This window comes from Choloepus didactylus, chromosome 3 (genome assembly GCF_015220235.1).
Source record: "Choloepus didactylus isolate mChoDid1 chromosome 3, mChoDid1.pri, whole genome shotgun sequence".
In the NCBI taxonomy this organism is placed as follows: Eukaryota; Metazoa; Chordata; class Mammalia; order Pilosa; family Megalonychidae; genus Choloepus; species Choloepus didactylus.
Genome location: NC_051309.1, coordinates 88,457,895 through 88,471,120, shown reverse-complemented (window position 1 = coordinate 88,471,120; position 13,226 = coordinate 88,457,895). Strand labels below are relative to the sequence as shown.

Genomic DNA, 13,226 nt, shown 5'->3' with positions numbered 1-13,226 from the left:
AGCTTTGCAAATCATTTTGATAAATGATACCATTTGGAGGAGAATCTTCCAAACCAAATCTAAATGCCAGAACCCTTTCAAGAAGGTATATGCAGTTCTGACTCGTTTCCTCCTTTTGTCAGAAACTCGTTAGGTGACATTGTTCCAGATAATAGTTTTTCATTTGGATATGTGAACCATGAATTATCTTACAGTTTTTACTGTGAGATATTATTTGAAGATTAACTAATATCCATAGAGTAAATATTATACTGAATAAAAAAGCATAATTCAGAATGCAAATATAAAACTATCTCAGGAGTGTGAAATATTCCTCTCCTCCTCTTTCCTTAAAGAGGCAAGGAAAAAAAAGTACTCTCCTAGCTGGTAGGTATCTTGTTGATTTAGTTCAGGGGAACCTTCTTGATCCAGAGAGTGGAACTTGCCCTTGCTAGGACATAGAAGTAAAGTTTGGATGAAACTTCCCGATGCTCCTGGAAGCAATGGGCTGGTTTATTTTAATGGTATCCAGAAGGATGGAAGAAAGCGAACCACCTCCCAATTTTAACTTGTAATTCTCAGACAACAATGAAGCAAAGTAAAGAGAGTTAATATAATAGATATTCATTTATTCTTCGCAAAGATGCTTCTGGTCAAGTATCTGAACTTGTCAAGCCAGAGCAGCTCAGAGTGAGTCCTGTGTAACCAAACTAAACCAAACCTTCATCTCCTGTCACCTCCAGGAATCCTCCTCCAGCACAGAAAGCAGAGAGCACAGCAGTGATGATTCTCTACTGCAGGTTCTTGGGTCACATTGTAGGCTGATTATGGTTTATTGAAGGACAAATAGATTCTTTGGGGGCAAGAAAGCAGAGTTCCCTTCTTTAGTTAGCACAGTTCTGCAAAGAGGGCAGAAAGAAGAAAAGGCACAAGATGTGTCAGATAAGGCATTGGTGGGTTAACAAAACCAGAAACTGGTCCTGAAAGAAATTTTTACTTTGATCTTCTGGCCTCCATGATTAACTCAAAAGTGAAGAGGGAGATGGAGTAGATAAGGGTGCTTTCCCCCATGTATACCCACACACCTGAAGGAGGAACCAGTGTGAATATTTCTCCTTTTGTTAGTTGTATTTCTCACTATACATTCATAAGTTGGCATTCTTATTTATTCACCAATCTAGTTTAGAAGTGGTTAACAGGTATGGGTTCCTCTGGGCCTAAAACTGGGTACCTTGAGCATTCTGTTACTGTAACACTCAACCAAGATACTGGATTTGGGTGATATCTCCTCCCCACCCCACTTCCAAGGTACTATCACCCTGTGAGGTCTCAGTCTTTGACATCCTTCTACTTCTCTTTGAATTTGACAGTCTTTAGGTAGCAACATGGGGAAAATGGTGTTACAGATTTGAGTAACTGTCCCAGGCCCATAGAGTTAGTTATTGGCAAAGTTAAGGCGGGAAACAAGGTCTCCTAATATTTTCCAGGGTAGCTATCTCATTCTATTGGAACAACTTAATCCAATGAAAATAATTAGTTTGACATGCTAAATCATATTTTCTGTACTCCCCCTACATCTTAGCTACTTACAGAATTATTTTGTTAGCATAATTTATAGCTTTTACTAGGAGCCCATAATTTTCCAAACTTAAATACTGTAAATGAATTGACACTGACTGGCCATGTTGGGTATGCTTAAAATGTTCATCATTCTTCCACATTTTATAAACAGGATAGCCATGCACCACTGCTTTGTACAATAGCTTTTATATATTGCATAGATTAGTACATATAGTTGTATTCATTAGCTCTCACCTTAGTATTTCCACCGCCATAGTACCTGGCACAGGCAGGATGTCAATAATTGTGAATTAGATTGGATTGGATTATATTAATTGAAAGTGGCTCTAATGTCTTTCCACTCTAAGATTTTGTAATTTATTTAACATCCTTACCCAGATAGGTGTTTACACTAACATACAACTGTTCAAAGACAAACTGTTAGGCCCAGCTGTCTCCTGGTCTGAAAGAGGTACTTAATCAGGTAGATCAGTTCCGAGAACTAAAACCTTCCTGTGACTTTGCAGAAGAGATTGACCCATCACCCTAAAGGGACTGTCATGCTTTCTCTCTGGTCTCAACTTTTGGACCATCCAGAGAGTTCCAGCAGTGAAAGCAGATGTCATACTCATAAATGAAGGTACTCATAAATGTAGCAGTGCTGGTTCAAACTGTGTAAGCAAACTCGTTGCAGTAAGTGCTAAAACCCAAAATAATGAGCAGTAACATCTCCCTAAGGTGCCATTTAATAACATTTTCCTTCTGTTTGACAGGTCACCAGTGGAGGCCACTAGGGCACTTTATTTTTCTCAGAATAGGTGTTTTGTTTTGTTTTGTTTTGTTTTGTTTTCCTGAATGATAATTTTGGCATCCAGTGTCTCAAATAGATTTTGTTTGATGGTTTGTGGCAAAGATAAGAAGTAAAGCAATGATCAGTTATTTCTTTCTGTTCAATACCGATAATTTTTCAAAGACATTTCTGATGCTTTTGGTTTTCACTTCATTTTTGTGACGAGTTTTTTATTCATGTATTTTTGCTTTAAAATATAATATCCCTGTATAGTTATTTCGTATAAGTGAAATCACACAATGTTCGTCCTTTTTGTGTTTGGCTAGTTTCACTTTGCATGATCTCTTCAAAGCTCATCCTTGTTACAGCATGTGTCAGAACTTCGTTCCTTTTTATGGCTGAATAGTATTACATTGTGTATATACACTGTATTGTGTTTTTGCATTCTTCTCTTGATGGACACCTGGGTTGCTTCCATTTTTTTTACTGTTGTGTGTGGTCTGCTGTGAACATCAGTGTGTACATGTGTATTCATTTCCCTGCTTTCAATTTTTTGGACATATACCTAAAATTAGGATCACTGGGTGATATGGTAATTCTATACTTAATGTAGCAAGGAACTTCTAGGCTGATTTCTGTGGTGCCTGTGCTGCTTTACATTCCCACCAACAGAGTAAGAAGGGTACTGTTTCTCACATCCTTGCCAGCACTTGTTTTCCAGTTTTGTGTGTGTGTGTGTGTGTGTGCGTGTGTGTGTGTGTTTAATAATAGCCATTTGGCATGTGTCAGGTGGTATATCACTGTGGTTTTGATTTGTACTTCCCTAGTGGCCGGTGATGTTGACCATCTATTCATGTGGTTGTTGAACATTCGTGTATCTTCTTTGGAGAAATGTCATTTAAGTATTTTGTCCATTTTTAAATTGGATTGTTTACCTTTTTGTTGTTGAGTTGTATGAATTTTTATGTATTCTGGATATTAAAACCTTGTCAGGGAGGATCCAAGATGGCGGCATAGAGAGGAGTGGAAGCTAAGTAGTCCCCCTGGAACAACTAAAAAAAAATGAGAAACAACTAGTAAATAATCCAGAATAACTGCAGGGGGACAAACCTGACTGTCCACTCATCATACACTAACCTGAATTGGGAGGATTGCCTGAGATCACAGCATAAAATCTGTAAGTAAGAACTGCGGATCCAAATCGGGAGACCCCCTCCCCCATAGCCCAAGCTACAAAGCCTCATGGTGCCAGAGAGAAGCTTTCTCCCAGCAAGAGAATATAGCTCAGCTGAGCTCCAACTGGGGTTTTAATTAGGGAGTGTGAACTGCTCACTACGAGGTACGAATCCCCAACAAGTAGACAGAGGCTTTGGGTGACAACTGACTTGGAGAGCCAGAGGGTCACCTCGGTCTAGCTCTGTTCCTTTTTCGACTCAGTGGAGAAAGCCTTGGCCATTTTCAGTTCCCAGTTCTGTGACCCAGACAGGGCTGTGGCACAGGCAGAGAGAGACCATTGAAATGCTAATGACCTCCCCCTAAGGCGTCTATCTTCTCTAAGAGGAAAGGGGTGGGGCCCAGCTCTCCTACCTGCCTTTCATTCAGAACTTACACCAGTCAAGAATTATAGGCTAATCTTTGCATCAGGCAGAGAGCGCCCCTGCACGGCCCGGCAGCCCTGGGCTTCCCTTGAGGGACGATGCACACTAGTGATGTAGCACAACCTTCCCTCAGCAGAGGTCCTGGAAGATCACAGCTGAGAAGGGGGGCCTGCTCGGAAAACCCAGGGATGCTACATCAATGCCGATGGTTTGTTGGTCAGCGACAGAGAAAATCTGGGGCAAAACTGACACTCTTGCAACAGCCTTGAAAATCCAGGAACACCTGGGAGGTTTGAATATTAAAGCTGCCCTGCCTCCCTGACCACCCAGACACACACACCACATTGAGGGCGGACAGCTCCAACAACAAACCCAAACTGAGTTCACCAACTGAACCCCACAAAAATCATTTCCCCACACACCACAGAGACAGAGTTGGGGACAACTGACTTGAGGGGTATAGGTGACTCGCAGACGCCATCTGCTGGTTAGAGAAAGTGTATGCCACCAACTTGTATTTCTGAAAAATTAGATTGGTATTTTTTTTTTTACAACTTGAAAGAACCCTATCAAGCAAAGCAAATGCCAAGAGGCCAAAAACAACAGAAAATCTTAATGCATATGATAAACCAGATGATATGGAGAACCTGATCCCAAACACCCAAATCAAAATATCAGAAGAGACACAGTACTTGGCACAATTAATCAAACAATTACAATCGAGGAACGAAAACATGGCACAGGATATAAAAGACATGATGAAGACCATGGAGCAGGATAAAAGCTACATAAAAAAGACCCTAGAAGAGCATAAAGAAGACATTGCAAGAGTAAATAAAAAATAGAAGATCTTATAGAAATAGAAGAAATAATTGTTGGCCAAATTAAAAAGACTCTGGATACTCATAATACAAGATTAGAGGAAACTGAACAACGACTCAGTGTCCTAGAGGTCCACAGAACAGAAAGTGAAAGAACAAAAGAAAGAATGGAGAAAAAAATAAAAAAAAATCGAAAAGGATCTCAGGGATACGATAGATAAAATAAAACATCCAAATTTAAGACTCATTGGTGTCCCAGAAGGGGAAGAGAAGGGTAAAGATTTAGAAAGAGTATTCAAAGAAATTGTTGGGGAAAACTTCCCAAACCTTCTACACAATATAAATACACAAAGCATAAATGCCCAGCGAGCTCCAAATAGAATAAATCCAAATAAACCCACTCCAAGACATAGTCTGATCAGACTGTCAAATCCTGAAGAGAAGGAGCAAGTTCTGAAAGCAGCAAGAGAAAAGCAGTTCACCACATAGAAAGGAAACAACATAAGACTAAGTTGTGACTACTCAGTGACCACCATGGAGGCAAGAAGGCAGTGGCATGACTTATTTAAAACTCTGAGAGAGAAAAATTTCCAACCAAGATTGCTTTATCCAGCAAAACTTGCCTTCAAATTTGAGGGAGAGCTTAAATTTTTCACAGACAAACAAATGCTGAGAGACTTTGCCAATAAAAGACCTGCCCTACTTCAGATACTAAAGGGAGCCCTACCGACAGAGAAACAAAGAAAGGAGAAAGAGATATAGAGAATTTTAACAGACATATATAGAACCTTACATCCCAAATCACCAGTACACTCATTTTTCTCTAGTGATCACGGATCTTTTTCCAGAATGGACCATATGCTGGGACATAAAACAAGCCTCAATAAATTATAAAAAAAAAAAATTGAACATTTTCAAAGCACATTCTCTGACCACAATGGAATACAAATAGAAGTCAATAATTTTTGAATTGTAACTCCACTGTTTACTTTCTACATGATATAAAATACACAAACTCTAATGACAAATCAGTGGTTTTGAACTCAATGTAAAATATATGTTTTTGACAAGAACTATATAAAGGTGGGGGAATGGAGGAGTATAGGTACATAGTTTATGTGTCCTATTGAAATTAAGTTGGTATCAAAGAAAAACAAGATTGTTATGGATTTAAGAGTTTAATTTTAAGCCCCAAAGTAAACACAAAGAAATTATCAGAGAATATGACCGTAGAGATGAAAAGTAGAGTATGGGTTAAGAGAAATGGGGGAAGGGGCAATGGGGAGTTAAGAAATGAGTGTAGGGTTGCTGTTTGAGGTGAAGGGAAATTTCTAGTAATGGATAGTGGGAAGGTGACAGCATTACAACATTCTAAATGTGATTAATCCCACTAATGGAATGCTAGGGAGGGGGTGGAATGAGAAGATTTAGGCTGTAGACAGTCTAAATAGATGACAATTGAATGCCAAGGATGACCCTGGATGGGATCTGAGGATGGAGGACAGGAGGTTTAAAGGGACACAGTTGAGACATAAGGAAAAGGAAATATAGAATGTAAGCTTTGTATCATTGTTGAATCTCTTGTACTTCTTAGCTGCACTTAATGGGATTGCATAAAAGAATGCTCTTGTTCATGGGAATTGTGTATGTGAATTATAGTGTTTGTTCAAGGATGTGTGCAGCTAGCTCTCATATGTTCAGAAGACAGAGCAATAGATGATGAATGATAGGTAGGGAGAGAGGGAGGGAAAGAAATAGCGGTGTGACAACATGTTAAAGTTAGTAGATCGGGGTATCGATGGGGGTCAGGGAATGCTGCAGTTCTGTGTATGGGGTTTGTATTGTTTTTGCAACTATTCCTATAACTTTGAATTTATTTCAAAATAAAATGTAAAAAAAAAAAAAAAACAGAAAAAGAAAAAACCTTGTCAGATACCTGTTTTCCAAAATAAATAAATAAATAACATCCCAAATACCCAAAATCAGTATTTTTTTCCGGTGTTTTGTTGGAGCTAATTTAAAGTTCTACGCAGTATATTGGTTCTCAAAGCATTCCTCTTTAGAGTCTTATGAGATAGTTGCTGTTCTAGCTTGTGAATGCTGCTGGAATGCAAAACGCCAGAGACGGATTGACTTTTATAAAACGGGGTTTATTTGGTTACACAACTGCAGTCTTAAGGCCATAAAGTGTCCAAGGTAGCACAGCAGCAATCAGGTACCTTCACTGGAGGATGGCCAATGGTGTCCGGAAAACCTCTGTTAGCTGGGAAGTCATGAGGCTGGCATCTGATCCAAAGTTCTGGTTTCAAAATGGCTTTCTCCTAGGACGTTCCTCTCTAGGCTGCAGTTCCTCAAAAATGTCACTCTTAGTTGCACTTGGTATTTGTCCTTTTTTAGCTTCTCCGGAGCAAGAGTCTGCTTTCAATGGCCATCTTCAAAATGTCTCTCATCTGCAGCTCCTGTGCTTTCTTCAAAGTGTCCCTCTTGGCTGTAGCTCCTCTTAAAAACGTCACTCACAGCTGCACTGAGTTCCCTCTGCCCGTCAGCTCATTTATATGGCTCCACTGATCAAGGCCCACCCTGAATGGGTGGGGCCACGCCTCCGTGGAAATATCTCATCAGAGTTATCACCTACAGTTGGGTGGGGCGCATTTCCATGCAAACAACCTAATCCAAACATTCCAACTTAATCCCCACTAATATGTCTGCCCCACAAGATTGCATCAAAGAATATGGCTTTTTCTGGGGGACATAATACATTCAAACCAGCACAGTTGCTCAATAACATATCACAAGAAAATTTCCAATTTCCAAAGCATTTGTCATTTCCTCCTGCATTGGCCAATACAATCTATTTAGTAACCATTTGTTTCTAACACTCTTGTCTGCCAGACTATGGACATATGCATATGCCAGATCCAAAAATCCATAGTGTTTTAGTTTGCTAAAGCTGATGAAATGTAATATACCAGAAATGGGTTGGCTTTTACAATGGGGATTTATTAACCTGTACAAGCATGCAGTTCTTAGGCCATAAAAACATCCAAATCAAGGCATCAATAGGCAATGCTTTCTCCCCAAAGAAAAGATACCGGAGATCCTCAGCTCCTCCGTTATGTGGCCAGGCACATGGCGTCATCTGCTGGTGTCTCCCTTCTCATTCTGGTTTCTTTTCTTCCAGCTTGGGCTTTAGTGGCTTCCCTCTCTCGGCTTCTCTGGGGCTTTCTTCTGTGTCTTCTCTCTGTCTTTTATCCTCTTATAAAGGACTCCAGTAAGAGGATTAAGACCCACCTGGCGCAGGCCTCAACTGAAATAACCTAATCAAAAGGTTCCCACCCACAATAGGTCTACACCCACAGGAATGGATTAAAAAGCATGCTCTTTTCTGGGGTACACAGAGTTTCAAACCATCATACATAGATGTTAATAATAGCACTAAAAGTACATTGGAGTATGCATTGGTACCTAGCTAGCTCTTTGCCTGAAAGTTCCTAACCCAAATTCTTTTGTCCTTGCTCTATACTGACAATTTAGTACAAGCATAAATGTCTTTATGAGGAATTCTCCGTCAGTTCTCAACTAAAACTCTGGAATATTTAAGAAAACATCAGCCATGTTAACTGCTCAAGGGATTTTCCACATTTGAATCATGGTTTCATAAAATACCCTATTTTCAGTTAAATTAAACTTCCTTTCTGTCTTGAAAGAGTGAGGTAAATGTTTGCCTTAGTTATTAAAACCTATTCCTTTTATTTCAGTGTTCTAGGCATGGATGGGAAGAAATGCAGCATATGGATGTTTTTACCTCTTGTATTCACCTTGTTTACTTCGGCTGGATTGTGGATAGTGTAAGTATTCTCTTAATTATTTAAGGATTCAGGTGAAATGTAGATAAAAATGTAGTTTTCATAGGATATGGCACATCTGTATTTATGGATTGATAAATACTTTAATATATTTACTAATTCAACCTTACTCAAGTCCCCATTTGTCTTCCTTTCTTCTGTTACCCAAAATAAATAACAAGGGTGAGTGATAAATGATGCAAAGCATGTAGAGAACAATACTGTTTTTATTTTGTGTTTGGCTGTTCTTCCAGTAATGAACATTCTATAAACTGTTTATATGAACTCATTATTTGCAAGTATTTGCTAATTTGACACTAACATGCTATGGAGTCCATTCAAAGTTCAGTTCATGGTCCAGTTATTATTTTTTTTTGTCCCAAGTGTGGCCCCTCCAAGGCCCTCTCCTCCCTGTCCCTGCCTTGGTGGCCTCTTCTCACTTCTTCTCCCTCCATCCCCTTTGGTTCCCCAGGCTCCTGACCTGTACTGGATCCAGTACTACTCCCTTCCCTCTCCACAGTCCTCCCGCCCCTCCCTCTGCAGACTGCCCTTGATGTGCCTGGTTTGGCCCAGTTCCTGTGCCAAATTTGGTCCAGCTTCTCTGTCAGTGCCCACCTCCTTCCACCAGCCCACCCAGACCCTCCCATACACACCCTACACACCATACACACACATGTATTATCGTAGGTGATCCATGGGCAAAGGCTTGTGGTAAAAGAGCATTTCCTCAATTAGAAAAAAAATTAATGGGATTTTTTTGGGGGTTAAAACAAATTAGTCTTACATTTTAAAGATTTTCATTGTTTTAAAACTTTTATTTTCCTTTCTTGATAGATACTTTATAGCTGTGGAAGATGACAAAATTTTCCCATTAAATTCAGCTGAAAGGTAAAGTTTCTCTAAGTGATTCATTGTTCATCGGTAAACTTAGCAAAAACTTTGCCACTGGAGAGGTTAAACTGTTCATAAATCTTTAATCTGAGCTTCTGTGCTTTTTGTTATCCAGGAAACCTGTTGTGAAGCATGCACCATATATAAGGTAACTTGATAATTCTCTTCTGAGCTTACTGAAAGAGTCTTAATAAAAATTGGGAGGGTTATAGATTTTAATATAGTAACAATAAAATTTTTCATATTTTTCAAGTATTGCAGGTGATGAACCTCCTGCAAGCTGTGTGTTTAGTCAGGTTATGAACATGGCAGCATTCCTAGGTAAGAACAGCATGAAGAATGCTTTATGTACTTTGTTATATTTCTTATTTATTTTAGATTCTCTCAAACCCATATCAAAATCAAAACAAAGCTTTTTGTTTTGAGTCTTTTTTCTCATAAGCCTTTTCAATCACCCTATTTACCTTACATTTTCTTTTCCCTTTATCATCTTTTATCATTTCAATTTATTCTTGATGATTTTTCTTTTGCTGCATGAAATAATATATTTCATGTGCCACAAAATCCTGCATGAGACTGTAATATAATGAAATAATTTGCTTTGAAAAGGATGCCTGATTTATTTCTTCACTAGCAAAGATGAAAAATGCATACTCTGTGATAAATATTTATGTGCAAAGATATCATCCTTAAATCTAAAGGTCAGCATTGGCATTAGGTGACACTCTCCCCTATGCCTATATGAAAGTGGAGAGCTAGTTTTAAAAGAAGAAATCTTTGGTACTCATATTCAGCCCCAATTCCCTACTATTTCCTCAGGACCCAAGACCTTCATTTTAGCATCCTACCTCCATTGTCCTGTGAGTCATTTGGGGATCATGGGAACTGATCCTTTTTTGAAATATGCCTCGTATACCATCTCCTCAAGGCCAGGCTTTCTCACAGTGTCTTTTAAAGGTTCAGCTTGCTAACCTTATTGGTGTGCTGTTAGGAAAGGGCCAGTGACAACTAAATCTTTCAACAATGGTTTCCTGGAATTAGTTCATTTGAATGGTGAGACTTTTACTCAAAGTAAAGTATAAAGATGATATTATTACTTGGGAGTATTTAACCTTTGTGGCATCTGTCCCCCAAAGAAATGACCTGTTATTTCATCTTTGTATACACCCCCTCACCCTCAAAATTCCTACTCACTCTTACCATTTTCTTTTTTAATGTTTGCCATAGGCAAAGGAAAGACCTATAGAACCTACTGGAAAATCAAGGGAGATGGTTGATCAAGGATGCTCAACACAGGCAGAATCTTAGTTAGTTCAGAAGGCTCAAAGCATGAGAGACATGGAGAACTTTCCTGATCAGGCCAAAGAGGCCTGTCTTGAACCTGTAACATTCAAAAAGAAGCATATCAGGGACTTCTTGGCAGTTAACGGGATTTCTCCCTGGTTGGAGCTAGCCTTATTTTGGCCAAAGCCTTTCACTACCTAGGCTTCCCTAAAGCATATCCCATTCCCCTCAGTAGAAAGTCTTTAGAGAGCATAGCCTACTACACTCCCACTATGCAGAAAGTTAAATATACCTTGAGGCTGGGGTTGCTCGGTCTTTAAAGAAGCTCTTCTCTTCATGGCTTTAGCAGTCGGGATTTTCGTACTCCAAATAGTCACAAATGCTGAGAAAGCTAGTGCACATGTGGTCAGCAGGGCCTGTCCTAGTCCATCAGGTTTTGTCCTTCCACTTCAGAGCTGCTCGAGGCCTTTATACATGTTCTCTTTAGTCCACTCTTGACGCCACACTTCTGAGAAGATCCAATAAATGTATTCATACCAAGGCATACATGACTGCTAAGGAAATATTTTCATTCAATAGAGCACAGACCCCCGAGAGTGAATCTTGAATTGCAGGGTCAGGGACCTTTCTCAGCCTCTCTGCAATCATACCACACAGACCTGCATGTTGGCACCTACTCATATAATCATCACCATAGGGCACGATAATAACAATGATTAATAGCAATCATTTATATTCCAAGAACAATGCTAAGTGCTTTGCAAATACTACCTCATTTAATCACAACACACAGGAGCCTGCCCAAATAAAATAGTAGTCACAGGCTGTCTGTCCTCCATTGGGATTTAATGAAACCAATGAACATGTTGAAAGCCACATATTATTTCTTTCATATTCTTAAGACAAATTGCTATTTCCCAGTAGTCTTTAGTGTATGATCCAAAAAAAATACCAATCTTCACAGCTCACCAATTTATACAGTTACAAAGCTCATAATTAATTAATTATAAAGGCTTTTCCAAAACAAAGAAATGAACACACATTCCCCTCTTCCAGATGACATTCACCATCATCTTATTCTCCTGTCCTTCCCTGCTACACCAAAAAGCAATTAAGCTTTTACTAGTCCTTGGTCTAAAGTATTGCAACATCCAGTATTTATTCTTTATTATCTTTCATAACTTTTAGTGCCATCTGATTGAAACAAAACTGATTAAGATTAGTGTTCAAGGGGAGCAAACCAACAAATATTTATTTATCAACTCTGGGAATAAAAAAGAGTCAGTTTATTAATTATTTTCTTGCTCTAAACTTTGGAGGCCTTTGTCTCCCCAGGCCTGTCCCTGTTGGACGTCAGACTATTTTTTAGACAGTTACAGAGTCTGACTTTAAGAAATAACTCAGAGGGACAACATGGTGGCATAGGGAGGTGCAGAATTTAGTTAGTCCTTTGGAACAAGTAGCATATACCCAAGAACAACTCATAAATAGTCTGGAACAACTGTTGGTGGACACCTGTGACCAGACAAACACTGTACACCAGTCTGGAATGGGTGGAATGGCTGAGATTGCAGCATTAGAACTGTAAGTAAAACTCCTTAAACTGCAGAGCTTGTGCCCCTCCCCCACTGGCATGGCAGGCTGAGCTGACACACTTCCCTGTGGGAAAAAAAAAGCAGTCTACTGTGAGGAAGGGAAGGTAGCTCCAACTGCAGTTTTAGTTAACAAATTTGGACTACTGAATACAACCTACAAGCACAGATAAACCTGGAACAAGCAGGAAAGTAATCCAGAGGTTTCTCCCAGCAGAGAGGAGGCGGGGCTGACAGAAAAAATATACATAAATAAAAACAGAAGTTTTTAGAGTTGGCTGAGCTCAGAATACCTGAAAAGGGCTGTGTGCCAAGAAAAGGGGCACATAGAACCAGGCACCAGCTCTGGTTCTTGCCTGGTAAACTGGAGGGCTGGGGACTGGCTCTGAAAACAGGACTTCATTTTTCCTTTTTTTTTCCTCTTCTTCTAAGTAGCTCATTAGAGAAAGCCTCAGGAATTTTCAATTGTCAGCATTGACCCAGGCAAGGGTGGAGTTAAGAAGACAAAGGAAGAAGTCAAGTGTAGGAGATAAATTCCTAAAGGGCTTGTCTTCCCTAAGAAAAGGGAGAGGCGGGGCCCAGCTCAAGTGGCTGCCTTCCCTTAGAGAACTCAGACCCTAGGGCCTGGGGTGGGGGGGGAGGTGGACGGAAACAGCTTAATTTTGGCTTCTGACACTCTCAGCCCCTGGCAGAGACAGGCAACACACCTCTTTATGCCAATGGAGAGCTGTGGGCTGACAAGCACCACCTGCTGGCAGGATAGGAAAAGCACAGATCTAGAGGCCTCACAGGAAAGTCTTGAGGTCTCATCCTCAAGGAAACTTGATACTGATTGCACCCTCTTCCTGGAACCTGGACCCATCTGG

The 13,226-nt window shown here is 39.9% G+C and overlaps 1 protein-coding gene across 4 annotated transcripts in view; it reads left to right on the top strand.

Annotated features, from left to right (window-relative positions):
• TMEM150C (transmembrane protein 150C) overlaps window positions 1-13,226 on the top strand; it is a 101,787-nt gene that overhangs the window by 43,382 nt on the left and 45,179 nt on the right. For all 4 annotated transcript variants that reach the window (XM_037830106.1, XM_037830104.1, XM_037830102.1 and 1 more), the window contains exons 2-5: window positions 8,507-8,596; window positions 9,428-9,481; window positions 9,600-9,632; window positions 9,738-9,805. In XM_037830106.1, the coding sequence (XP_037686034.1) occupies window positions 8,517-8,596; window positions 9,428-9,481; window positions 9,600-9,632; window positions 9,738-9,805 (235 nt within the window). In that variant the 5' untranslated portion in view covers window positions 8,507-8,516. The remainder of the gene's footprint in view (window positions 1-8,506; window positions 8,597-9,427; window positions 9,482-9,599; window positions 9,633-9,737; window positions 9,806-13,226) is intronic.